Source organism: Anomaloglossus baeobatrachus, chromosome 3 (assembly GCF_048569485.1).
Source record: "Anomaloglossus baeobatrachus isolate aAnoBae1 chromosome 3, aAnoBae1.hap1, whole genome shotgun sequence".
NCBI lineage: Eukaryota > Metazoa > Chordata > Amphibia > Anura > Aromobatidae > Anomaloglossus > Anomaloglossus baeobatrachus.
The window spans coordinates 341901628-341927037 of NC_134355.1; the positions used below are offsets into that span (position 1 = coordinate 341901628).

The 25410-nt window shown below is 45.5% G+C and overlaps 1 protein-coding gene across 2 annotated transcripts in view; it reads left to right on the forward strand.

The window, feature by feature from the left end:
- The window catches only part of ASCC3 (activating signal cointegrator 1 complex subunit 3), an 812216-nt gene that overhangs the window by 8551 nt on the left and 778255 nt on the right, over positions 1-25410 (forward strand). The window contains exons 1-4 of one of the 2 annotated variants that reach the window (XM_075340096.1): positions 9526-9608; positions 12736-12883; positions 15129-15276; positions 15628-16199. In XM_075340096.1, coding sequence (XP_075196211.1) covers positions 12794-12883; positions 15129-15276; positions 15628-16199 — 810 coding nt within the window. In that variant the 5' untranslated portion in view covers positions 9526-9608; positions 12736-12793. Of the gene's footprint in view, positions 1-9525; positions 9609-12735; positions 12884-15128; positions 15277-15627; positions 16200-25410 lie in introns of those variants that run through there. The other variant, XM_075340095.1, reaches the window with a different exon arrangement.

Sequence of the window (25410 nt, forward strand, 5' to 3'; positions counted from 1 at the left end):
GAAATTAATACTGTTCTCCATGAAGAGAACAAAACCTCATACAGCCACTGTAGTAAAAAAAAAAAACAACAAAAAAACACAAAGTTATGACTGCTAAATTGTGGAGAGTAGTCATGAGCGAGCACTACCATGTTCGGTGCTCGTAGCAAACAATCGGATTCTCCCATGAGCTCGACTCGTGTGCCGAGTATAATGGAAGTCATTGAGGGACTCAAGCATTTTTCCTGAAGATTTCGTCAAAATCAAAATTGGCCCCTTGTTAGGGCAATTTGAGACCCTGTCAGTAAAGCTAAGTTCAAGCAGGCCATGCTTGCATCGGAATAACTTGTTCCTCTGACATGTCCCCTATCCTGAGCTCTCTTCTTCATATGCACAGATTAGACAGTGCTGTGGTCAGGAGATGCCCTGATGGGGCCGGGTATTGTGATCGAATCACGTTCCCTGTTTATTGGACTGGTGAATTTGGACAAATGGAGTTAAACTTTCTAGCCCCTGCCGTAAGGGTGCAATCCTTTATCCTAAGTGGCTATTTTCATAACTTGGTGCATCTTTACAGTCTCAAGTCTCATTTTACACTTAAGGGTGCTTTACACGCTGCGACATCGCTAGCGATCGCGTTAGCGATGTGAAATTCTAGATGGCAAGTGCGAAGTTTTGAGATCGCATATAGGTCATTTTACGCATGTGCGATCTCGAAAGATCGCACTTGCGATCTAGAATTTCACATCGCTAACGCAATCGCTAGCGATGTCGCAGCATGTAAAGCACCCTTTAGTTGCATGTTTTATGGAAAAATTTTGGAACGATTTTGGTGCCCTGTGTTGTAGTTTAAAGGGAATCTGTGAGCAGGTTTTTGCTATGTAAACTGAAGCCAGTATGCTGCAAGGGTTAACAAAGAAAGTTCAGGAATGCTTGTTTTGTCACAGTCCACTATTTTGTTTATTTGTTATGTTTGTTTAAGCAGCAGGACCCTTATCATTACTGGACGAGAAACGAGAGAGAGAGACAGACACACCAGAAGTGCTTTTACACGATTAGTAGAACATGACAGAATCTTGCACTGGAATCCATCGCCAGACGCATGACGATGGAATCCAGCACCATAGACGTTCATTATGCCTCTTAACGGATCCTGACGGAATCCTGTGGAGTGCGTTTTTTTTTTTTTTTTTTTTTTTTTTAAAGCTGCAAAAAAAATTATATTGCGCGTTCCTCCCGCCCAACGGTCAGTCAATAAATCACTGATACGCCGCAGGGTAAATGCAACACAAGACCATCCGTTACAATCCGCCCTTAATAGAAGCCTATGAGGAATAAACTGATTCCTGCAACGGTTACTGTAATTTCTCAAGGCGGCGGATTGCAACGGTTGCTGCACAACACAAGTGTGAAAGTAGCCAAGGTAACAACCACATAAATCCCTGATGCATGGATTCCCAGTAGAAAAGTGCCCAAAGATTATCCTAATTCTATTCCATGTAAGTGGCACACATACAAATCAGAACAGGCTACTTTCTTCCATTGTCTCATGGTTTTGTGCCCATGCCTATCATGGGTGCTCAACAAGAATGCCGTGGAGACACCATCACATGTTTCTCAACGCTGGCAGGAAACTAACCAGGTCTTTCACCAAGAAGGAACAACCACGGGAAGGGCAGTCTCCAGTCAAGGAAACCGCCTATACCAAAACATGGTATCCATCCACAGACAGCTGTTTTGGGATATTGTCCTCTCATCAGTGTGGCGTAGGAAACTGGCTAGTTGGAGCATTGCCTAGTAGAAGACTACATAAGTAAGGATGGTTGACCTCGAGAAGATCAACATCCAAAACCACGGAGACACCATCACGTGTTTCTCAACGCAGTGACAACAAGGCCCCCTGGGAAAATATGCAAAACAAGAATGCCGCAGAGACACCATCACATGTATCTCAACACTGGCAGGAAACTAGCCAGGTCTTTCACCGGGAAGGAACAACCACGGGAAGGGCGGTCTCCAGTCAAGGAAACCGCCTATACCAAAACATGGTATCCATCCACAGACAGCTGTTTTGGGGTATTAGCCCCTCATCAGTGTGGAGTAGGAAACTGGCTAGTGAGAGCAATTCCTAGTAGAAGACTACATAGGTAAGGATGGTTGACCTCGGGGAGATCAACATCCAAAACCGCGGAGACACCATCACGTGTTTCTCAACGCAGTGACACTAGAACAAGGCCCCCTGGGAAAAAGATGGTGTCTCCGCGGTGTTGGATGTTGATCTCCACGAGGTCAACCATCCTTACCTATCATGGGTGCTCAACAGTCTTGCATATATCAATCATGGCTGATTCACTCACACTAAGAGGGGGGAGACCATTAGTAGCTAGTGCCGATACCCTGGTATCTGGCATTGGCTGTGGCGCTGACATGATGTTGGCAGTATAGCAGCCAATCAGTGAGCTGAGCAGTTATACCATTGTAGACAAAACAACTCCCTTAGAGGCACTAATCTCACTGATTCACTTCTGCGCTGTCAACATGACATCAAACAAGCAGCCAATTTGACTACGGTGGTGGAAACGTGCTGTTGGACTTGGGGAAGGTGAGTACAGCGTGGTATGTTATTCTTTAACAAGCTGGACATTATTTGAAAGGGGATGACTCCTTTACATGTAATTGTAGTGGCCTATGCTTGTTACTGTAAAACAGGGGTCGGGAACCTATGGCTCGCGAGCCAGATATGGCTCTTTTGATGGCCGTATCTGGCTCGCAGACAGGGCTCCTACCTGTCTATGGGAAGGATGCATGCACCGCGCTCCATCAGGCCGCGGTGCACGCTGATCAGGCCCGGACTGACAGGCGGGAGGGGCGGGACTTCTCCTGGTGGGCTGGCCGGTGGAGGGGTGGGGGGGCCGCCGCCCCCCGCCTCTCCCGCAGGTCTGCAGTGGCGTAGCAAAGGGGGGGCGGAGGGGGCAGTCCGCCCCGGGCGGCACATGTCAGGGGGGCGGCATTTTGGCCACTCGCCTTCAGTTCTGCTGTCCCTGGGCTGAGTTCCGGGGACCGCAGTCCTCGGCAGGAAACTGTGCCTGCCGTCCCTTTAAGGCAGGGGTGGGGAACATCCAGCCCGCGATGACCTTTTCTGCGGCCCCCGGGGCACTGGGGCAGATTCCCGGAGGCTGCAGTGCTCGGGCAGCCGCTGATCTTGTCTATTGCCGGCAGACAGCACTGGGGGTGGGACTTCCTCCCTCCGGCTCCTACATGCTCCCCTGTGAAATTGCAGATAGAAGCAGAGTGATGGGGCAGGGGCCTGTATAGTGCCGTGCATTCTGCCTCTCACCCTCCAGTTCTGTGCTCTGCTGCTCAGGTCTATAAGGTCTTTTCTTGGAGAGAAAAGAGGAGAATGAAGCCAGCCCTTGAACTGCTGCATCCATCACTTGTGCTGCACCTGATCTTACAGGGCAACTAAGCAGCAGGTACTTATATCTGTGTGTGCTGTGTATACGGCGCGTGCGTGTGCTGTGTATACGGCGCGTGCGTGTGCTGTGTATACGGCGCGTGCGTGTGCTGTGTATACGGCGCGTGCGTGTGCTGTGTATACGGCGCGTGCGTGTGCTGTGTATACGGCGCGTGCGTGTGCTGTGTATACGGCGCGTGCGTGTGCTGTGTATACGGCGCGTGCGTGTCCTGTGTATACGGCGCGTGCGTGTGCTGTGTATTCGGCGCGTGCGTGTGCTGTGTATACGGCGCGTGCGTGTGCTGTGTATTCGGCGTGTGTGAGTGTGTGCTGTGTATATGGTGTGTATGTGTGCTGTGTTTGTTGTGTTTGGCACTTAATAAAGTTTCATATTGTGAGGTTTATTGGTATATCTAATTCCTGGTGTGCACATGTTAACCTGCAGAGCTTTTTTTCTTCTCCTTATGTACTGTGTATACGGCATGTTGAGTGCTGTGTATGGCTTGTGTGTGTATCTCCTGGGTCTGAGCCTCTCTTTTTTGTTCATTTTCTGTAAGACCAACACTTTTAAAAGGGCCACTGACAGATACAATTGCTCCAGCGGTCACTTAGTACACAAAGGAGTGTTCCTCTCTGCTGCACTAAGCCACCGCTGGACCTAAACAATAATTCGCTGTAAAATAATAAAATATATAATTGACATAACTGACAATGCGTTGTGTGACATGTCCAATATTCCAGCTTCTTTCTTCTGCGAATGCCTCAAAGCTGGCATTCTCTCAACATCAGGTGGGAAGAATGCCAGCTTCCAGTCATGCGCAGGAAAAAGAAGCCAGACTGCTGGACTGATGTCATGCATCGCAAGTTCACAATGTAAGTTATTTATTTGATTTTTTTTACTGCTAATTACCATTGTTTCAGTCCAGTTGTGGCTTTATACAGCAGGGAGGAGCATTCCTTGCTGTACTAAGTGAACATTGGAGCGATTGATCTGTCAATGGCCCTTTAAACATATTGTACGGCTCTCGCGGAATTATATTTCAAAATATGTGGCGTTTACGGCTCTCTTAGCCAAAAAGGTTCCTGACCCCTGCTGTAAAACATTCTCTGGTAGGAACTAATAGGTGTATACAGAAGGCAGAACCTGGCACCTTCATCAGGCCTCTGGATCCGGTAAAAAAAATAGACACTCCACACTTAAGACGCTGAGGTGCCAGTGGGGTTGCAGCTGGCTCGTAGTTAGTGATGGGTGCACTCGGACTGTAAAAGTCCACATCTGTGTGGTTTCAAACGTACCTAAGGTATTAATCCAGGTCTGGCAATTCGGGAATTAAAAAATAAATAAAGGGAAAATAAAAATGAAGCAATCGCTTCATACTTACCGAGGCACCGATGCAGCTGTAACTGTTCCCATGGCCGCTAATTACCTTCATTGCATATGCACTGTTTTCCCTGCCCACTGGCCTCTATGATTGGTTGCAGTCATACGTGACCCCATGCTGAGTGACAGCTGTCTGATGCTTAGTCACACAGCTGGCGAGCGGGTCTATGTCGTACAGTGAAAATAAATAAAAAAAATTGGCGTAGGGTTCCCCCATATTATGTTACCCAGCACAGATAAAGCATACAGCTTTAGGCTGCAGTCCCCAGCTGTGCATTATCTTGGCTGAGTATCAAAATAGGAGGAATTGCATGCAACTTTTTTTTTTTCTTTTTTAAAGTATTTAAATTATTACCTACCTAATAATTGCGGTAAGTACAGCCCGTTTGCTCCTGTCCCTCTATTCCTTCTTCCACCATTTTTTAATCACTGAATTCTGGTCCCCATAGACTTATATCTGGACCGACATTTGGCCAGATAACTGAGATCAATTCCTGGCCGGAACTGGATTTGTTTTAATCCGGTTTGGTACGCCTGTCCCGGTTATCTGCGAGTCCGCCCATCACTACTCGTCCCGCGGGCTAATTGCTTAGCTAGCCCATAATCACTGGCGACTGATTTGTTAAATGCCTGGCAGCGGATGATCACATTGTCCATTCAAGCCAAACAGAGAACATATTTCTGGTCGCGCCTGGATCTCTGTTGTGGTTTATGGGAGGATCCTCTGTGAGCATTATATTCACGTGCTTTATACCCGGGGAGGGCATAAATACTGTGGTTATTTCTGTATTCAACCCTGAAGACTGTCATCTGGTTTCTATGGATAATATCGGCTGTGTTATTTTGTAGATATTGTATGTGGGGGGTGCTGATGTAGGTAATGTCGTGTAGCTGCTTTATGTCCTGAGTTCTGTATAGGGGGCCAACATGGAGTGCCTATGCCAATTACCACTGTTTTGAATTGTTAAAGGGTTATCTGGTACTATTTTATCTTTTTTGCAATGTGCCTACAGACCAACAGGCAGGTAGTTTCTAACTTCCTGCCTGTTACCGACCTCTGCCGGCACAGAACGGTCATAGACCCCTCCTGCTGGTCCCCATTGGCAGTCACGTGGCGTCAGAAGAGTAGCCCATAAGAGGAAGAGCTGCTCTGTTGACATGGAGCAGCTAAATCAACAGTAGGAGCCGTTAGTGAGCTCTGTGGGCCGGGACCCAATAGAACGGGCAGGTCATTAGCAACAACCTGCCTGTTAGTTTTTAGGCCCATAATCCCTTTGTTTGCATGATTTTTCAGGTGTACACCAATGTGCTGTGCTGTATGGTGGGTAACTCTGCTGTTTACCTGCTAAATTGTGTAGCCAATAACATATTGAAAACTGATGATTTGCACTAAAACGCCATAACGGTGCTGTTTGTCTGTGTCGTAACCTCTATCTATGTAGTAGTCCCCTCTGGGTGTATTAAATTTTTATGTCAGAGCTATATATTTCTCACTGTATGGAGAGCAGATACTTTTATCGTAAAGCTAGTAAAAATGTAGGGTACGTGTACACAGGACATCTCCTCTGCCAGTGGTCTACAGTGGAATGGCACAGCTAAATATTCAGAGATAAGTACGGTGAAGTGATACATTTACCTTTAAGGGTGAAACTATGCTGCAGATTTTCTCAGAGATTTCTTAAAGGGGTTGTTCTGAATTTGTGAAGAAGAGTACAGACACTTGCTGGGGGACAAGTGCTGTGAGTGGCCGTAAACCAGCATTATCACACCATTGGCCGGACCTGTGCGCTGTCCAATGTTATGGACGCTGAATCTGGCCAGATCCAGCAAGTGTTAAGGCCACTTTACACACAGAGATAAATCTTTGGCAGATCTGTGGTTGCAGTGAAATTGTGGACAATCAGTGGCAGGTTTGTGGCTGTGTACAAATGGAACAATATGTCCATGATTTCACTGCAACCACAGATCTGCCAAAGATTTATCTGTGTGTGACGGGGCCTTAAGGCCCTGTGCGCACTAGAAAATGGAATTTACTTAAGAAAATTCCGCAGGGTCTGAAAGATTTCCGCACCCACGGAAAATAAACGCAAAAAACGGTTTTGGTGCGTTTTTTCCGCAGGTTGGTACATGTGCTGCCCCGGAACACACTGTGAACACATTACCGCTCGTGAGAACTGCAGTGTGTCCTCACAGGGACTCTATGTATTGATCTATCTATCTATCCCTCTTTCTATCTATCCCTCTTTCTATCTATCCCTCTTTCTATCTATCCCTCTATCTATCTATCCCTCTATCTATCTATCCCTCTATCTATCCCTCTATCTATCTATCCCTCTATCTATCTATCCCTCTTTCTATCTATCCCTCTATCTATCTATCCCTCTATCTATCCCTCTATCTATCTATCCCTCTTTCTATCTATCCCTCTATCTATCTCTCCCTCTATCTATCTCTCCCTCTATCTATCTCTCCCTCTATCTATCTCTCCCTCTATCTATCTCTCCCTCTATCTATCTCTCCCTCTATCTATCTCTCCCTCTATCTATCTCTCCCTCTATCTATCTCTCCCTCTATCTCTCCCTCTATCTATCTCTCCCTCTATCTATCTCTCCCTCTATCTATCTCTCCCTCTATCTATCTCTCCCTCTATCTATCTCTCCCTCTATCTATCTCTCCCTCTATCTATCTCTCCCTCTATCTATCTCTCCCTCTATCTATCTCTCCCTCTATCTATCTCTCCCTCTATCTATCTCTCCCTCTATCTATCTCTCCCTCTATCTATCTCTCCCTCTATCGTATCTCTCCCTCTATCGTATCTCTCCCTCTATCGTATCTCTCCCTCTATCGTATCTCTCCCTCTATCGTATCTCTCCCTCTATCGTATCTCTCCCTCTATCGTATCTCTCCCTCTATCGTATCTCTCCCTCTATCGTATCTCTCCCTCTATCGTATCTATCCCTCTATCGTATCTCTCCCTCTATCGTATCTCTCCCTCTATCGTATCTCTCCCTCTATCGTATCTATCCCTCTATCTATCTCTCCCTCTATCTATCCCTCTACCTATCTAGCTATCTATCTATATCAGAAGCAAATGATTTTTTTTTTCTTCAGTGTGCTTTATTGCATTGAATGCATTAAAACACATGTACCAACCTGCGGAAAAAATGCACAAAAAACGCAACAAAATGCATGCAGATTTCGGTGCGTCTTTTTTGCAGTTTTTTCTTTTCCGCGGGTGCGGAAATCTTTCAGATCCTGCAAAATTTTCTTAAAAAAAATTCCATTTTCTAGTGCGCACAGGGCCTAAAGGCCGCTTTACACGCTTCAATCTCACTAGTGAGATCGCTAGCGTGCGTACCCGCCCCCATCGTTTGTGCGTCACGGGCAAATCGCTGCCCGTGGTGCACAAAATTGCTCGGACCCGTCACACTACATACCTGCCTAGCGACGTCACTGTGACCGGCGAACTGCCTCCTTTCTAAGGGGGCGGTTCGTTCTGCGTCACAACGACGTCACTAAGCGGCCACCCAATCAAAGCGGAGGGGCGGAGATGAGCGGGACGTAACATCCCGCCCACCTTCTTTCTTCCGCATTGCCGGCGGCCGCAGGTAAGGTGAGGTTCCTCGTTCCTGTGGTGTCACACATAGCGATGTGTGCTGCCGCAGGAACAACAAACAATATCGTACCTTCAGCTGCAACAATATTTGGGAATAGGGGAGCATGTCAACGATTAGCGGTTTTGCATGATTTTGCGACCATTTTCGATCGCACATAGGTGTCACACGCAACGACATCGCTAAAGCGGCCGGATGTGCGTCACAAATTCTGTGACCCCAACAACATCGCTTTAGTGATCTCGCTGCGTGTAAAGTGGCCTTTAGACGAGTGAGTACAAGCTCTATAGCAAAGAGCTTGCCAGCGCTGCATTCTTTGTCTAGGAGACCGGCCATTTCTCCAGAGGTAGTCAGTAACCTAGGGAAAAGTTGGTGCAATTCAGTATTGCCAGCGGAGTGCCATGTTATGGAACACAAAGCTTGCACTCAGCAAGCATAGGCAGGTTAAGGGGATGCTGACCACGGTGCTTGTGTTCTCAGAATATATATTCGGCCTTAGTGAGATTTCCAAGTCTCCATCAGACGTCTTTATGAGGCCTATTATCGGACGGCCATCCTCCTTCAGAGACATCTCCACTTCCCTCTGTCTCTTTTTCCGTATGTACAGAATTAATAATAGCAGAAAACCTCCCATGTTTTTCTTCTCTTCACCTTTCCAGGTCATGGCTCATATTTCAGTCTTTTCTCTCTTCGCGCTGGATTAAATCCAGCTGCCAGAAGCTTAATATGACAAAAACTGAAATCCAATTTTCCCACCCTTCACTCTGTCACTAACCTTTCATTTCCCCTCTTCTCCGGGCTGACAACACATGCATCACCACTGCTTCACTTGCCAAAAACTCCGGCCTTTACTACAGGCCACAAACTTTTCTCACGCTTGTTTGTCAGCTAAAATCCGAAGCTCTTCAAGGTTTCACATTATAAATGTATCTCCGTGTCAGCTGATCCCTGGAAGCCGCTGTGTGATGTATTAAAGGGAAACTTCACACTCCCTGATAAATAATGCACTCTCCGCAGATTGCCGAGCAGGGCTCAGTGGTATCCGGCCATTACTTAGTTACACACGGCACTAGCGCCATGCTGCTCTATCATTCCTAGACTGGGGCAACGTACTCATACCGGTCAGCAGCCCAGAGAGGAGGAATATTCGCGTCCCCGGCATTGGAGCATGGATTATAAGGTGGCTAATTTACAAGTCTTTCACTTGGCATCATTACGTGCTGTGTTTGTATATTTCTTGTTCGCTTCCTTTTTATTCCAATATGTTCACATCTGCGTTGGAGACTCCAGGAAAAATGCTTGCCAAAAAAAAGCGCAGCCTGCTTTTACATGCAATTACAGACACCTAATCCAGTGCTAGCCCTTTAGCAATAATGAAAAGATTGCCAACAAAAAGTTACAAATTATCATCGAATAATTGGTTTCATGTACCAACCGATCGTAATCCACTTTTCATTTTTCTGGCACATGGAAAGAAAAAAAATGAGAGCAGATGTCTGATTTGTTTGTGTAAAGCCCTCCGCTTCTTTGACGGAAAGTATTTTCATGAGGAAGCAAAAACTGCGAGGAGTAAAGTATTAAAAGTAGAGTTCACCAAAAAGATTAGCAGAGCATGGTCTAGTGGTCACGTTGGTAGTCGGCGGACTCCAGAACAGAGCCATGTGAACCTACTCATACCTCCCAGCATCCACAAGTGATGTTGTGATGGACCCTGGAGATGTCACAGGTAATAGGAGGTTCATAGGGCTAAAGTCTGCAATCCATGAACTATAAGGGGTACTTTGCACACTACGACATCGCAAGCCGATGGTAGAGATGCCAAGCGCGATAGTCCCTGCCCTCGTCGCAGCTGCGATATCTTGTGATATCTGCCGTAGCAAGCATTATCGCTACGGCAGCTTAACATGCACTTATCTGTCCTGCGACTTCGCTCTGGCTGGCGAACCGCCTCCTTCCTAAGGGAGCGGGTCGTGCGGCGTCACAGCGACGTCACACAGCAGGGGGGCGGAGATGAGCGGGACGTAAACATCCTGCCCACCTTCTTCCTTCCTCATTGCAGCCTGGACGCAGGTAGATGTCCCTCGCTCCTGCGGCTTCACACACAACGACAACATCGTAACATAGGTCCGTCTGAAATTATGGAAATGACTGATGCTACACCGATCATACGATTTCGACGCTTTTGCACTCATTAATCGCAGTAAAAACGATTCACATACTCCGATGTCAACAGCGACGCCGGATGTGCGTCACTTTCCCTTTGACCCCACAGACATCGCACCTGCGATGTCGTGGTGTGCAAAGTACCCCTAAGGCTCTGTGCCAACGTGGCGTTTTGTTTTTTTTTATGCGACTTTCCTTGCTTATTTTAATCAATAGGAAAAATCGTCCCAGCAAAGTCTGAGAATCGTGACTTACTGTGCAGTCGCTGCTTTTTTTTTCCTTGCAGATTTTGTTGCTGAAAAAAGAATCAGCGTGTCAATTGTTTAACGATCAACAGTTATTTCTTACGTTTGTATAATCCCCTACAATGCTTTATCACTACAGGGGATTATAGCTCAGCACATTGCCTCACACATCATGCATACAGCATGGTGTGTGAGACTCTCCATTGCTCAGTAACTTGGGGTCTTCATAGTGACGACCCAGGATTACTATGGCAGTGATCAGATCCCTGTAATCGCATTACAGGGACCCAATCGCCAGGGAAAGGTGAGCAATTCCTTTCCCTGCCTTCTGAATGCTGTGATCGCACTGATCGCAGCATTCAGGGCGTTAAACGTCTAGGACTGCTCCGGGCAGTGATAGCCGGGTCCTGATTGTAATATCAGCTGGAGATCCGGCTACGATCATGGGGGTACAGCGCTTGAACCCCTGCGATCGCCATTGTGACGGGGTCCTTCTCCCATATCACACAATCATTAGAGCGAGAGATGAGTGAGCAATCCAAGAATATTTATTCGAAGCAAATGAATTGGTCCATAACATAATCCACCATACCGAGGGTAAAAATAGTCCAGAAACACGAATATAGTCCACTAAGCGATAAATGTCTAGGTCTCTCTGAGGAGCCGCACCTTCAGCCCAGAGGATCAATCTTCATCCTTCTCTCTTCAAGTTCTCAAACAGACTGCCTCACTAATCCCTCAAGTAAGCAGAGAGTTTAGGAGCATTCCAGGCCCCCTCCCCCAAACCTAGGTACAGAAGCACTTCAAGGAGTTATAAGCCTGCAGACAGGATAAACAATACATCAAATAGGCAGACCAACACGCCCAAAACATGAAACCACACAAAATGGTACATGACCCACAATATCCCACCATCACAGCCATGATTAAAAAAAAAAAAACACAAAAAGAAGCAGGAAAAAATAAAAGTGAAAAATCGTGCAAACGCAATAAAAAATGCGCGTTTTTTTTCAACTGCTTTTTCCTGCCAAAACATGATTTTTTGTGTGCAGAAAAGAAGCACAAAAAAAGCAACATGGGCACTTAGCCTAAAAAGGCTGGAAGACAAAGGAGTGCAAATAGGGTCTTATCTGGGTGACAGAACAAAGATAAGACGATGAAAGAGCTCACCTTGAGGGGTTGTGGCAGTCACAACCACTATGATCACGTAGAACCCACCTACTGCAGCCCACGTCGAGGGTGATTTCAAACTGGTGCAGAAAGGGTTTATGCCACACTGCCGTGAATAAGAGGAAACTCCAGGAGAGAACAATGATGATTTTTACCTGATGAAGGAGATGAATATATTCGAAACGCGTTTAGTAAAATCACCATCGACTCTCTCCTGGAGTTTTTCTCTCATTCACTGCAGCACAACATATACCCTTTCTGCACCAGCTTGAATCCATGGACTACCGACACATCCATCTGAAAGGGGGCACCCAAAAAAAAACGTTTTTCTCGACTTTTATTAAAACTTTTTTTAGCCATTTCTATTGAAGCGTTGGGGCATGGGACTGTGGGTCTGATGACGACATTTTGTTCATATCGCTATGCTTTCTGCTGCGGACATGCTACCGGTACATATGTGTAACACCACGGGACAATATGTCTGATGAAATCTCATCCGCCGTGCTGGGACTAGTATTCACAGCAGAGAATGGAATATCAGTGGTGTATCTACCCAGTGTGAACATACCTTGTAGCCATTTTTTAAATTATATCGAAAACGTTACTTGCGTTTTATGTTTTGTCGCAGTCTAATGAAGCTTCAGTTTTTATTTCTTTGTTTCCTTTCATTTTCATGTTTTTATTTTTTACTTCTTTTCAAACATTTTCTTTTTTTTTTTTTCATTTTAGGTGTTACAAGTTACAGCGAAATCCTATTTTTCATCCTATGGATCACTGAATAAGAAAGATGGTTTTACCTCGTCTCACAGGAGCGCTGCGCTCCTTTTCAAATGTCACCAGACAAGATGATTACAGGGGAGACTCGACAGACCTGATGGTAAAATGTTTTATCCAGGACGCAAAGTGCTAAACATTCAGAATGACTCACGATAGTCCAATGCTTTGTACATTGTGGTAAACGACAGTTAAAGCTGTTTTGCCGACGTGCACACAAACTGTACTTTGTAAATGTAAAAAATTCCTAAGCGCACCCAGTGTTAAAGTGTGTTTGATCCCATTACTGTATGTGGCACAAATTGTGGTGTGATCTGTGAAACCTGTATTCAGTGCATGTTACGTATAGACAGCACTGTATGCCGTTGTCTACAGTCGCAGCCTAAGCACTGAATTTCTGCAGCATGTACGTTTCAAATGTGTATCTATCTTCAGAAAAAAACCCTATTTATTTCTTCATATATAAATGAGCTGTGACATAGGATGAAAAAAGACCTAGGTCCATCTAGTTCAACCTTCCTCCACCAATTATATATTTTGTTACTAAATCATTTATAACCGACAATGTTTTGTGTACTGAGGAAATCATCCAGCCCTTGTTTAAAAGCTGTTATAGTATCTGCCATTACTACCTCTTGTGGTAGGGCATTCCACAATCTGACTGCTGTAACTGTAAAGAACCCTTCCTATTTAGCTGTCGGAATCGCTTTTCTTCCACTCGCAGTGAGTGCCCCCTGGTCCTTAGTATTGTCTTTGAAGAAATAAGTCATGTGCCAGTCCTTTATATTGACCACACATGTTTTTTTACATATAATGAGATGTCCTCTGAAACATCTTTTTTTTTTTTAAGCTAAACAAATCTAACTTTATCAACCTCTCATCATATGGGCGGCCTTCATCCGATGTAATCCAGTTGCCCGCCTTTGAACTGACTCTAACTTCTGAATGTCCTTTTTAAAATGTGGAGCCCAAAACTGAATCCCATATTCTAGATGTGACTTTTATAGAGGGGTAACAATACATTTGGATCATGAGATCTAATCTCTCTTTTTATCTTTGGGCTGGATACAGATCTCCACGAAAACCTGCCTCCAGAGCTTGTTTAAAAAGAAAGGGGGCCTTACCAATATGAGACAAGTAATGACTGACAGTCTGCTCTTCTGATTTCACTGCAGAGCTGTGTGTGATTCCAGCTAGCACAGTACAGCAAAGCTCATCTTTGTTTTATTGCAGACATGTTTGAAGAAGCATTTGTCCATTCACAGTGCTGTCAGCTCGGCAGCAGAGCTCTGCCTGATTATACTAATAAGGTACAGCAGAGTTGAGCCTTGTCTCATTACAAAGAGAAAGGGGAATGTCCAGCAAAGGTTCTTCTTAAATAATATCCTTTAATTTAAGACATCATGGGCAAAAGTCCATAAAAAAAAAAGTTAAAAACATGATGTAGCTCATGATAAACAATCGCGTTTCCCTTCTTTTTGACGTTTTCCCGATGGCACTATCGGTCTCTGTGCATTCTATCTTCAAGCAAGTTTGGTGAGCTGGCAAACCCCCTTTTGGTACTTTGTCTCATAAAAACACCACTGCAGTTGGCCTTTCACAGTACTATCAGCTCTGCTCTACTGCCATTTTCCCCCACATTGTCTGCGTGTGAGATGGAATCTGGAGCACTCTGAGAGGGCTCTTCTATGCAAATATGTTTGTAATGAGGCAAAGTTTAGCTCTGCTGTACTGCGCTCATTATAATCAGGCACTGCTCTGCAGTGAAATCAGGAGAGCAGACTATCACTCATTACATGTCTCACACTGGTAACACCTCCTTTAATTTAAAATAAGCTCTGGAGGCAGAATCTAAGAGAGATCAGTGTCCAGCCTACCTAACCTTATTTACATATTAATATGTTGATTTTTCTGGAATAAGATATCGGATCACAGATACTAAAATGTCATTTTATTCAACCCTCTATAGTCTTGAATGTCCATAAAGACAGGTGGATTCCCTTTAAGGATTGTCAATGATTAGCAGAAATAATGGGTCAGAGTAAATGCCGTAAAGTAATAACAATTATGCTACTTTTATTATTTTATGCCATTTTCTAGAACAAACGTGCTATAATGCTAATGACGTGACATCTTGTTTCATCTGAACAGTCCTTGGTTTTATTATGGCTCAAATATTTTTGACCTTTCATTTTAGAACTGAATAAAGAAGGAAAAAAACAAACTCCTCTCCAGTACTTGCTAATAACCGTTAATAGATATTTGGAGGCGCACTCCAGCTTTCTATGATTGTGACATTTAGTTGTTTCTGATACATTTCTTCTACCCATACTGCATTCATTTTGCAGAACAAAAGATCGAAGTTGCGTGAGCAAGTTTTGGAGTCTGACCTTACTTGGAGGAAAATAACTCAATTTGTCACTGGCATTGTGGACAAGGAGCATGAAGCAATAAACGAGGGCCTAAAAGAAATATTACAGGCTGCAAAACAGATCGGTAAATTACTTTTTTGCTAAAGACAAATTCTTTGAAATTCATGATGTGCTGTGAATTCAACTTGGTAATTTTTCACCTGGCTAGTCAGAGTCGAGGAGAAGCTCACTTGATTGTTCTCCAGCCAGTGAATTTCAATCTACTGATTCTTGGTTCAATAATTCAGTCTTAAATATTTACATAAGGGTGACATTGGGGGCCGTAATTCTCCCAGGTTGTCATTTTTATTGTAGTGCTTATGATTGGGAGTGAAAGGTTTAAGCTATTACAGGGGGCGATAGCACACATTTATTTAGAGGCCGTTTAAATCAAACACATGCAGTATGCCAAAACCATTGCCTTGTCTTCTTACAGTTGGGACGGACCATGGGCAAGAAGCAATCGAAAGTGGAGCCGTGTTCCTATTTAGGACTTTCTATGACAAGGATTGTGTCAATCAAGAAGCCACCAAAGCTATCAAACAGATGTTTGGTCCATTTCCATCTACCTGTGCAGCAGCAGCCTGTGACGCCACCTATAAAATCGTGTCACTATTGACTGATGAGCAGCTTAAGAAACTTGCCCCGATGGTTCTGGAGGACACTGCAGGAAATACAGCATCATTTGGGAGAAATGTGAAATTCTCTCTCGAAATGTATGAGCTGGAAGAGACTGAAGATATGCCTTTAAATGGCGAGTTTGAGGCGGACGACAATCTCAGCTTTAACTTCTTGAAAATTCAGAATGGCCTGAAAGACTGCTCTCTAGACCCATCCAAAGCGGCACAAAAAGTCGGCAGCAGTGAAGACGATGGCTCTTTGCTGTACGAAGAAGTTGAAAAATATGTTGTGCAGTGTCCTGTTGGTGGCCACACGGTGGAAGATTTGTGCAACACTATATTCGAGATGCTGGCTTCTTCCAAAAGCAACGATGAGCTTCAGAACGAGGTTTGTAAATGTCTTATCAAATGTGTTACATATGTGCTAGTTCTAAGTTTCCTTCTCTTAGGACTTTTTCTGTACAAAATGTTAAGTTAATCCTATTAGATTGCACACTACGACATCATAGCTGCGATGTCGGTGGGGTCAAATCGAAAGTGACGGACATCCGGCGTCGTTGTCGACATCGGAGTATGTGAATCCTTTTTACTATGATTAACGAGCGCAAAAGTGTCGAAATTGTATGATCGGTGTAGTGTCGGACATTTCCGTAATGTCGCTGCAGCGACAGCTACGATGTTGTTCCTCGTTCCTGCGGCAGCACACATCGCTGTGTATGAAGCCGCAGGAGCGAGGAACATCTCCTTACCTGCGTCCCGGCTGCAATGAGGAATGAAGGAGGTGGGCGGGATGTTTACGTCTGCTTCTATTGGCCGCCTGCCGTGTGACGTCACTGTGACGCCGCACGACCCGCCCCCTTAGGAAGGAGGCGGTTTGCCGGCCAGAGCGACGTCGCAGGGCAGGTAAGTGCATGTGAAGCTGCCGTAGCGATAATGGTTCGCTACGGCAGCTAACACAAGATATCGCATGTGCGACTGGGGCGGGGACTATCATGCTCGGCATCGCAACAATCGGCTTGCGATGTCGTAGTGTGCAAAGTACCCCTTAGAGTTGGTTGAGATTGAATTGTGTATTTTCTTTAACTTTTTTTTATTCTGACTTTTTTTCTGACACCTGCAAAAACTGGGAGATAGTAAGTGATTGGTATCCACAATAAAACTGCTAGAGTTGTGTTTCTGTTCACAGTGTATTGCGTGACACTTTTTAGGCACTTCCATAAGTAGGATCTACAGTATATGCCCCGCATTCAGTAACTTTATTTCCTAATCGCAAATGCAGTGTTAACCCTGTCACCCCCGTAGCTTTTTTTCACCTACCTTTCCAGGCCAAATATTACAATTCTGACCAGTGTCACTTTATGTGGTAATAAGGTACGTCTGGGTGTCCGCCTCCAGTAGGTAACTATGTCCAATAAGGGTGCACGACAGAGCACACGGTGACTCCATCAGCACCATTATAGTCAATAGCCACTTCAGTGCATACATCAGAACCCCGTTCTGTGGGTTTTTCAGACGTAAGCTTCAACGGGACTACTGAATGTAGGGAACAACGTGGAAGCACCCTAAGGCTGTATTAACCTAAGGCACGGACTGTAAGACCAATCTCTATATATGCAGGCACTACATGCATGTAAGAAAAGTTCTAAACATGACTGTAAGACCAATTATAGAGGCATGGTGGACAATATGCATGTAGAAATGTTCCAGATATGGACTGTTTTATCACTCCCTTTAAGAGTAACCATTAATATTTTACCTTTTTGTAAGATATCTTCTCAGAGAAATCTGCTTCTTTCTTTTCCTGGACTCTTTCTTTCATTCTCAAACATCTGTATTCAGAGGAGGATGGAGGAGATAGAGGCCAAGCTCCTCCCTTCTCCTTCCCCCTCTCCTCAACATAGCACCTCATCAGTTGTAACTGTCATGTCCTATTTAAGTAATGTAATTGTGATGCTGAATCCACTACTCACAGATAACCATGAGGCAGGGGAGTCAAGAGGTCCAGTGTTGAATACCAAGAGAGCACATAAACAGTGGGCTAAGGATACCGTCACACTTTAGCGACGCTCCAGCGATCCCACCAGCGATCTGACCTGGTCAGGATCGCTGGTGCGTCGCTACATGGTCGCTGGTGAGCTGTCAATCAGGCAGATCTCACCAGCGACAAGTGACCAGCCCCCAGCCAGCAGCGACGCGTGGAAGTGATGCTGTGCTTGGTAACTAAGGTAAATATCGGGTAACCAAGCGCTTGGTTACCCGATATTTACCTTGGTTACCAGCACACACCGCTTAGCGCTGGCTCCCTGCACTGCTAGCCAGAGTACACATCGGGTTAATAAGCAAACCGCTTTGCTTATTTACCCGATGTGTACTCCGGCTACTTGTGCATGGAGCCGGCACTGACAGCGTGAGAGCGGCGGACGCTAGTAACCAAGGTAAATATCGGGTAACCAAGCAAAGGGCTTCGCTTGGTTACCCGATATTTACCTTGGTTACAGCTTACCGCAGGCTGCCAGAAGCCGGCTCCCTGCACATTCAGATGATTGCTCTCTCGCTGTCAAACACAGCGATGTGTGCTTCACAGCGGGAGAGCAACGTCCAAAAAATGAACCAGCACTGTGTGTGACGAGCAGCGATTTCACAGCAGGGGCCAGATCGCTGCTCAGTGTCACACACAGCGAGATCGCTAATGAGGTCACTGGTGCGTCACAAAAACCGTGACTCAGTAGCGAAGCTAGCGAACTCGCTATGTGAGAAGTACCCCTAAGACAAAGGAGTAATCAAGTCACAGTCCGAGGTCAGCATTTCAGGAAGGTAACAGATCAAGAAAAAGGGCCAAGCAAAACGGGTATTCATAGGCAGAGTCCAAGGTCTGGCAGCAAAAGATGTGAAAACCAGAGCACTAGAAATACTGCACACACCACTGAGTAAAGGCTTCGACTGGCAATAATCAGACCACAGTCAGCCAGGTAATCACTCAGAACAGGAGACACCTGGAAGAAACGCAGTACCCCTCTGCCCTAATTTGATTGGGCGACAGGACTGTCATTCACAATAGTGACAGCTCTGCATGCCCCTGAACCTATAGGTTGGCTGAGCTGGGACTCCAGTGAGTTCAGGACACAGTGAGTGGCGGAATCATGATGGTAATAATCTGTCTTCAGATGTTACCCAGGAATTGAGAATTTTAAGAATGAATGATCAGTCCAGCATCAGAAAGAAGGTGATTTCTCTGATCAAATGCATTACAAAATATCTTATTTTCATGTGTACTATTGACTGATGGAATAAAAATTAAAATGGCGGTTAGTTTTCAAATACTGATTCTGTGATATAAGCAATAACGACAATATGTTTATAGCACAAGTTATAGACATGACTGTAAGACCAGTCTCCTTACTTACAGGCACTGTGGACAATATGCTTATAGCACAAGCTGTAGACATAAACCTGCTTTACACGTTTCAATATGTCGTTCGATCGCATTTGCGATTGCACCCGCCCCCATCGTTTGTGCGGCACGGGCAATTTGTTGCCCATGTCGCACAATGCTATAACCCCCCGTCACATGCACTTACCTTCCAAACGACCTCGCTGTGGGCGGCGAACATCCACTTCCTGAAGGGGGAGGGACGTTCGGCGTCACAGCGACGTCACACAGCAGCCGGCCAATAGAAGCGGAGGGGCGGAGTTGAGCAGGACGTAAACATCCCGCCTACCTCCTTCCTTCAGCATTGCCGGCGGGCGGAGGTAAGCTGTGTTCATCGTTCCCAGGGTGTCACACAGAGCGACATGTGCTGCCTTGGGAACATTGAACAACCGGACGTGCGATTTTAGAAAATGAGCGACAATGAACGAGAAGGTGAGTATTTCTGCTCGTTCATAGCTGTCACACGCTACGATATCACTAACGATGCCGGATGTGCGTCACTTACGACGTGACCCCGCCGAGATCTCGTTAGATATATCGGAACGTGTAAAGCCCGCTTTACCCTTCAGACCAGTCTCCTTACTTACAGGCACCGACTAGTAGGCTTTATTTCAGAATTAGGTGATAAGAATTTGCTTTTTCCTTGCCAAGATCATTTTTCCCATAGGGATTTATAAATTAGCGGAATGATCATAGTATGTCACAAAGGAGAAGAATGGCTTTCTTTATAATTCCTTAGGAAATGTTTACCCTCTTCCTTCCATCATTTGTCTTCAGACGTGCACTGCTCCACAGTCTTCTAGCTTCTTTGCTAGGTTGATTGACCGTTTAGACCAGCGGCAAAGTTGTGCCTATGGCCAGATCTATACTCTGATTTGGCAAGCGGTGACTGCTTTGCCTCTACAGAACTGAAGCTGGCTGGTTCCAGTGATCTGCTCAGCTTCATAGCAGTGCTTACAAGCTCTATAGAACAAAGCTTGGAAGCGCTGCACTTCTTGCTAGAAAACTGGTCACTGCACTTTGCTATTTGACCCTTTATTTTGATTAGAATAACCCTTTAACTCACGCTCTGGACCTCCTTTAGGTCTCCCATAGGTGATGTAAAAGAGACAGTCTCTGCATTCTCCAGACTGCTGTAAATGGCAGCCTGTAGTCTGTTGGTGGATTCTTCTTAGAGCTCTGCAGTGCATGTGAATTGTCCAGGAGCTAATTACAACAGTAAGAACATTGTTTAAGGGGATCTTTATTTAAGCTTCTATTTAATATATCCCTACTTCAATCTGAACTGACACTTTAACAATCTGATGGGAATTCTGTCTTTAAGCCTTTTAAAGAATTTACATTTTTTTTGCTAAATACATGAAGAAATTGATCTTGCTGAGCATTGTGTGACAGGCTTACTGTCTAATCAATAACGTCTTCTTCTTTGGTACACAAGATAAGTAACTAACAGAATAGTTTGTGCGGAGATTTGTCTTGGATGACTTGCTGAAGGTGTTATTATTATTGCTTGGTGCATTCTCCAGCCTAGAATTATGTCTCTTGAAGTGTGTGACTCAATGTCATTTTAGAGGCAGATATGATATATTGCGACATGCAAATGTTCTTACTTAAGCCTCTGCCAAACTCATTTTAAAAAATCCATTTGAGAAACTGTCAAGTATTGGGGAACATTAGACTTTGCAAATCACATCAATAAATTCAAGGAGTCACAGGTAAAATAACTTTTTGACCTGTAAGTTTTGGTTTATGACACACTTAATGAGATTGTTAATAAAGTGAGTGCTAATCGCTCCTCTTATGTGTGCCATACATGCTAGTAATATATCTGACGGGGTGAGCGCTGCCGGATGCATTCTCTATCCGCCTCCCCTCCATCTTCCTCCTAGAAATGGAGTCGGTCATTTTGCATGATGTTTACGTAGCACATCTGCATTAACTGATCAAATGTCGCCATGTATTGCTTGGCGGTAAAAAACACACAGGTACAGTTGACGCTTTTGCAGCTTTAAACAACCGCCTACCAGTGGATACATGACAGTCGGGGTTCTTTAAGTGATCACCAAGGTTCTCGGCAGCAACATGCTGCCGAGAACAATTAGCTGTTGATTGACAGCCGTTTACCCTGCACGATTATTATTCATGGAAATCATGCAGTGTGAATGCACTTTTACAATCATTATGCTATTTGCTGTGTTTATATACCCGATTTCCTGTTTGAGTCACTTTCTTGACAACTCCACACATTGAAAATCTTATTTAAACCCATGTATGACTGTCAAAATTGTATGTGGCTAAGATCCTGAGGAAGAAGTCTGAGACTTTGAAACGCGTTGATCGAATAAACCACTGTTTCTACAATATGCATGATACCATCCTTTCACCGCACTTTCTTCCTTCCTCTGTACTAGTCTAGAGATAAAAAGTTTGTTTTAAAAGAACTGAGAGTGCTCAGTAGTTGATACCTTTTAATGGCTAACTGAAAAGATGGTAATAATAGCAAGCTTTCGAGACTACTCAGGTCTCTTCATCAGGCTCAATATAACACAAATTCTGAAGAGTCACATATTTATACACAACAGGACATAGAATAGTGCAGTGAAAAATAAAAAACAAACAAGTCCTGTGAAGCAGAACTATCGCTATGGCAAGGGGGCAAACTGTTGTGGCCATTAGAGATGAGCCACCCCCCTAGAGTTCGAGTTGGGTTCATCGAACGGTGCCCCGTTCGACGAACCTCTCGAACCCCATTAAAAACAATGGGAGGCAGTCACAAACACCTAAAAACACCTGGAAAACACCCTCAAAGGTGTCCAAAAGGTGACAAACAACTCCCAAGACAACACAAACACCTGGGAAAGTGACAAGGACAAATACCCATGCGAAAACTAAACAGCTGGACGAGGGAAAAGAGGATGAGGCACAGATATAGGCATGGCATGCCCTTCTAAAATCATGTAAAACACAGCAAGGAGACTCCAAGCAGAGTCTCCCTTTTTTCCCAAAAATTGGGCCCCACAGACACCACTTCAGTGGCATCACTTGTGCCCCAGTTGCAAACTGGACAGGTACATTTGCCTCAAGCACATTCAAAAATGCGCCAGCCTTAACTGTCCCCAGGATGACACCGGGATAGGTAGCAAATTCTTTGCTGAACCATGACTTGTTCATCTTGGCTCATATTTAAAAACAACGCAAGGGGACTCCAAGCAGAGTATCCCTTTTTTCCAAAAACTGGGCCCCACAGACACCACTTCAGTGGCAGAACTTGTGCCCTAGTTGCAAACAGGATGTTTTGATTTGCATCAAGCACATTCCAAAATACGCCAGCCTTAGCTGTCGCCCGGATGACACCGGGGAAAGTCTAGCAAAGTCTTTGCTGATCCCAGATCTGTTCATCTTTGCTCATTTTTAAAAACACAGCAAGGGTTACTCCAAGCGGAGTCTCCCTTTTTTTCCAAAAATTGGGCCACACAAACACCACTTTAGTGGCAGCACTTGTGCCCCAGTTGCAAACTTGACAGGTACATTTGCATCAAGCACATTCCAAATCCACAAGCATTTACTCTCCCCAGGATGACACGGGTAGTAAAGTCCTTGCGGATCCATGACTTGTTAATTTTGATGAACGTTAGTCTGTCCACATTGTCACTGCGTGCGCTTATCTGTCAGCACACACCCAGCAGCACTGAAGACACGTTCAGAGACAACGCTGGCAGCTGGACACTACAATATCTCCAAGGCGTAAGTGGCGAGCTCAGGCCATTTTTCAAGATTTGAAGCCCAAAATGAGCAATGCTCCAGTTGCGAAGTCATGGCATCGATGTTCATTTGGAGATACTCCTGTATCATCCTCTCCAGCCGTTGACTATGTGTCAGACTTCTTGTCTCTGTTGGCCTTGCAAAGGATGGTCTAAAAAAAATTATGAAACTATTCAATAAAATTGCTGTTACCAGCGCCAGATACGGTGCTGCTAGTACGGTTAGACTGTTGATGACGAGACTGTCCCATGTTTGTCAAGTTACAACTGGGAGATTCACTCCGTGCACCACTGGGGTTTGGTGGAAAAGCTGAGCTAAGATTGAGTAACAGCTTCTGCTGATACTCCTGCATACGTGCGTTCCTTTCTATGGCTGGAATTATTTCAAAATATTTGGACTTGTACCGGGGATCTAATAGTGTGGCAACCCAGTAGTCATCATCACTTCTAATTTTGACAATCCGAGGGTCATGTTGTAGGTAGTGCAGCAAGAAGGCGCTCATGTGTCTTGCGCATCCATGCGGACCAAGTCCTTGTTGTGTTTGTGGCATAGAGGTGCTAACCGTTCTTTCTTCCTCTGACATCTCCCCCCAACCTCTTTCAACTGAAATGTGACCAAGGTCTCCCTCATCTGTTGAGTCTTCCATGTCCATGGACAGTTCGTCCTCCATTTCTTCATGCTCTCCTGCACCTTCCTCAACATTTTGCCTGCTACCATGCGCCCTTGTTAATCCCTCTCCCTCATCGTGCCATGCCTGCCGCCTTGGTGATGATGAACGTCTGGACCTTGGTGATGTTGTTATCCCTTGCGCATATGAATCCTCATGTACTTCCTCCCCTTCCTGTTGAACCACCCCCTTACTCCGAATAGTGTTTAGTGTGTGCTCCAGCATGAAAATGACTGGAATTGTCATGCTGATAATGGCATTGTCAGCGATAAACATATTCATCGCCATGTCGAAACTGTGCAGAAGGGTGCATAGGTCTTGATCTGAGACCACTCCATCAGGGTGATCTTCCCCACCTCTGCATCTCGTTGGCCCAGGCTATACGTCATGACGTATTGCACCAGTGCTCGGCGGTGATGCCACAGTCGCTGTAACATGTGGAGAGTCGAATTCCAGCGTGTCGGCACATCGCATTTCAGGCGATGAACCGGCAGGCCGAAAGACTTCTGGAGCGATGCAAGTTGCTCAGCTGCGGCAGTTGAACGGCGGAAGTGAGCAGACAGTTTTCGTGCCCTGTTCAGAAGGCCATCTAGGCCAGGATAGTGTGTTTAAAAATTGCTGGACAACAAGGTTCAACACGTGAGCCATACAAGGCACGTGTGTCACCTTGCCGAGGCGAAGGGCCGCACCCAGGTTTGCAGCATTGTCGCACACGGCCTTACCTGGCTGCAGGTTGAGTGGAGACAACCATTTATGAAACTCGGACAGCATTGCTGACCACAACTCAGCCGCTGTGTGACTCTTATTTCCAAGACATTTCAAGCTAAAGACCGCCTGATGCCGTTGCGCTCTGCTGCCAGCATAGTAATGAGGTGTGCGTGATTCCTTGTGCACAGTTCCAACGCTGGTGGCCTGACCTGGCAGGCTTGGGGCGGAGGTGGAGGACCCAGACGAGGTTGAGGAGGCAGAAGCGTTGGAGGAACTTATACATACAGAGGATTGACGCACAAGTCATGGGGACGGCAAGCCTTGTTCAGCAGACCCTTCTCCATCTATCACCATAGTTACCCAGTGCCCAGTCAGCGACATGTAACGCCCCTGTCCATGCTTACTGGTATCGGTGTTGAAATTCACCCGTTCACACACAGAGTTTCTCAAGGAAGCGGTGATGTTGTGTGCGACATGCTGGTGTAGCGCAGGAACACCTTTCTTGGAGAAGTAGTGGCGACTGGACATCTGGTACTGGGGCACAGCGACCGACATAAGGTCTCGAAAATCCTGTGTGTCCACCAGGCGGAAAGGCAGCATTTCGGTAGCCAAGAGATTACAGAGGGATAAAGTCAACCTCTTAGCTTTGTCATTGGTCGGAGGAAATGGCCTTTTATTTGTCCACATCTGAGGGACAGAGATCTGGCTGCTGTGTGTAGACGGTGGTGAGTAGGGTGTCCCTGGAAAAATGCAGGTTTGTAAGGAAAGTGCAGGCGTAGACATGATGTTGCCTTCATCCAACGTTGGTGCTATCGATGTCTGAGAGAGCTGTACATCTGCACTTGTTTCCCCTTCCAAACCAACTGACGACCTACCAAGCAAACTGCCTGTTGCGGTTACAGTGGTGGAAGGTGTGCGTGGAAAACCAGGTGTGATAGCTGTCCCCACAGTCATAGAAGATGTTGAGCGCGCGGATGCACTGGAAGGGGCAGGCGGTGGTTGGCCCGCTACGCTAGGCCGCATTGCAGCACA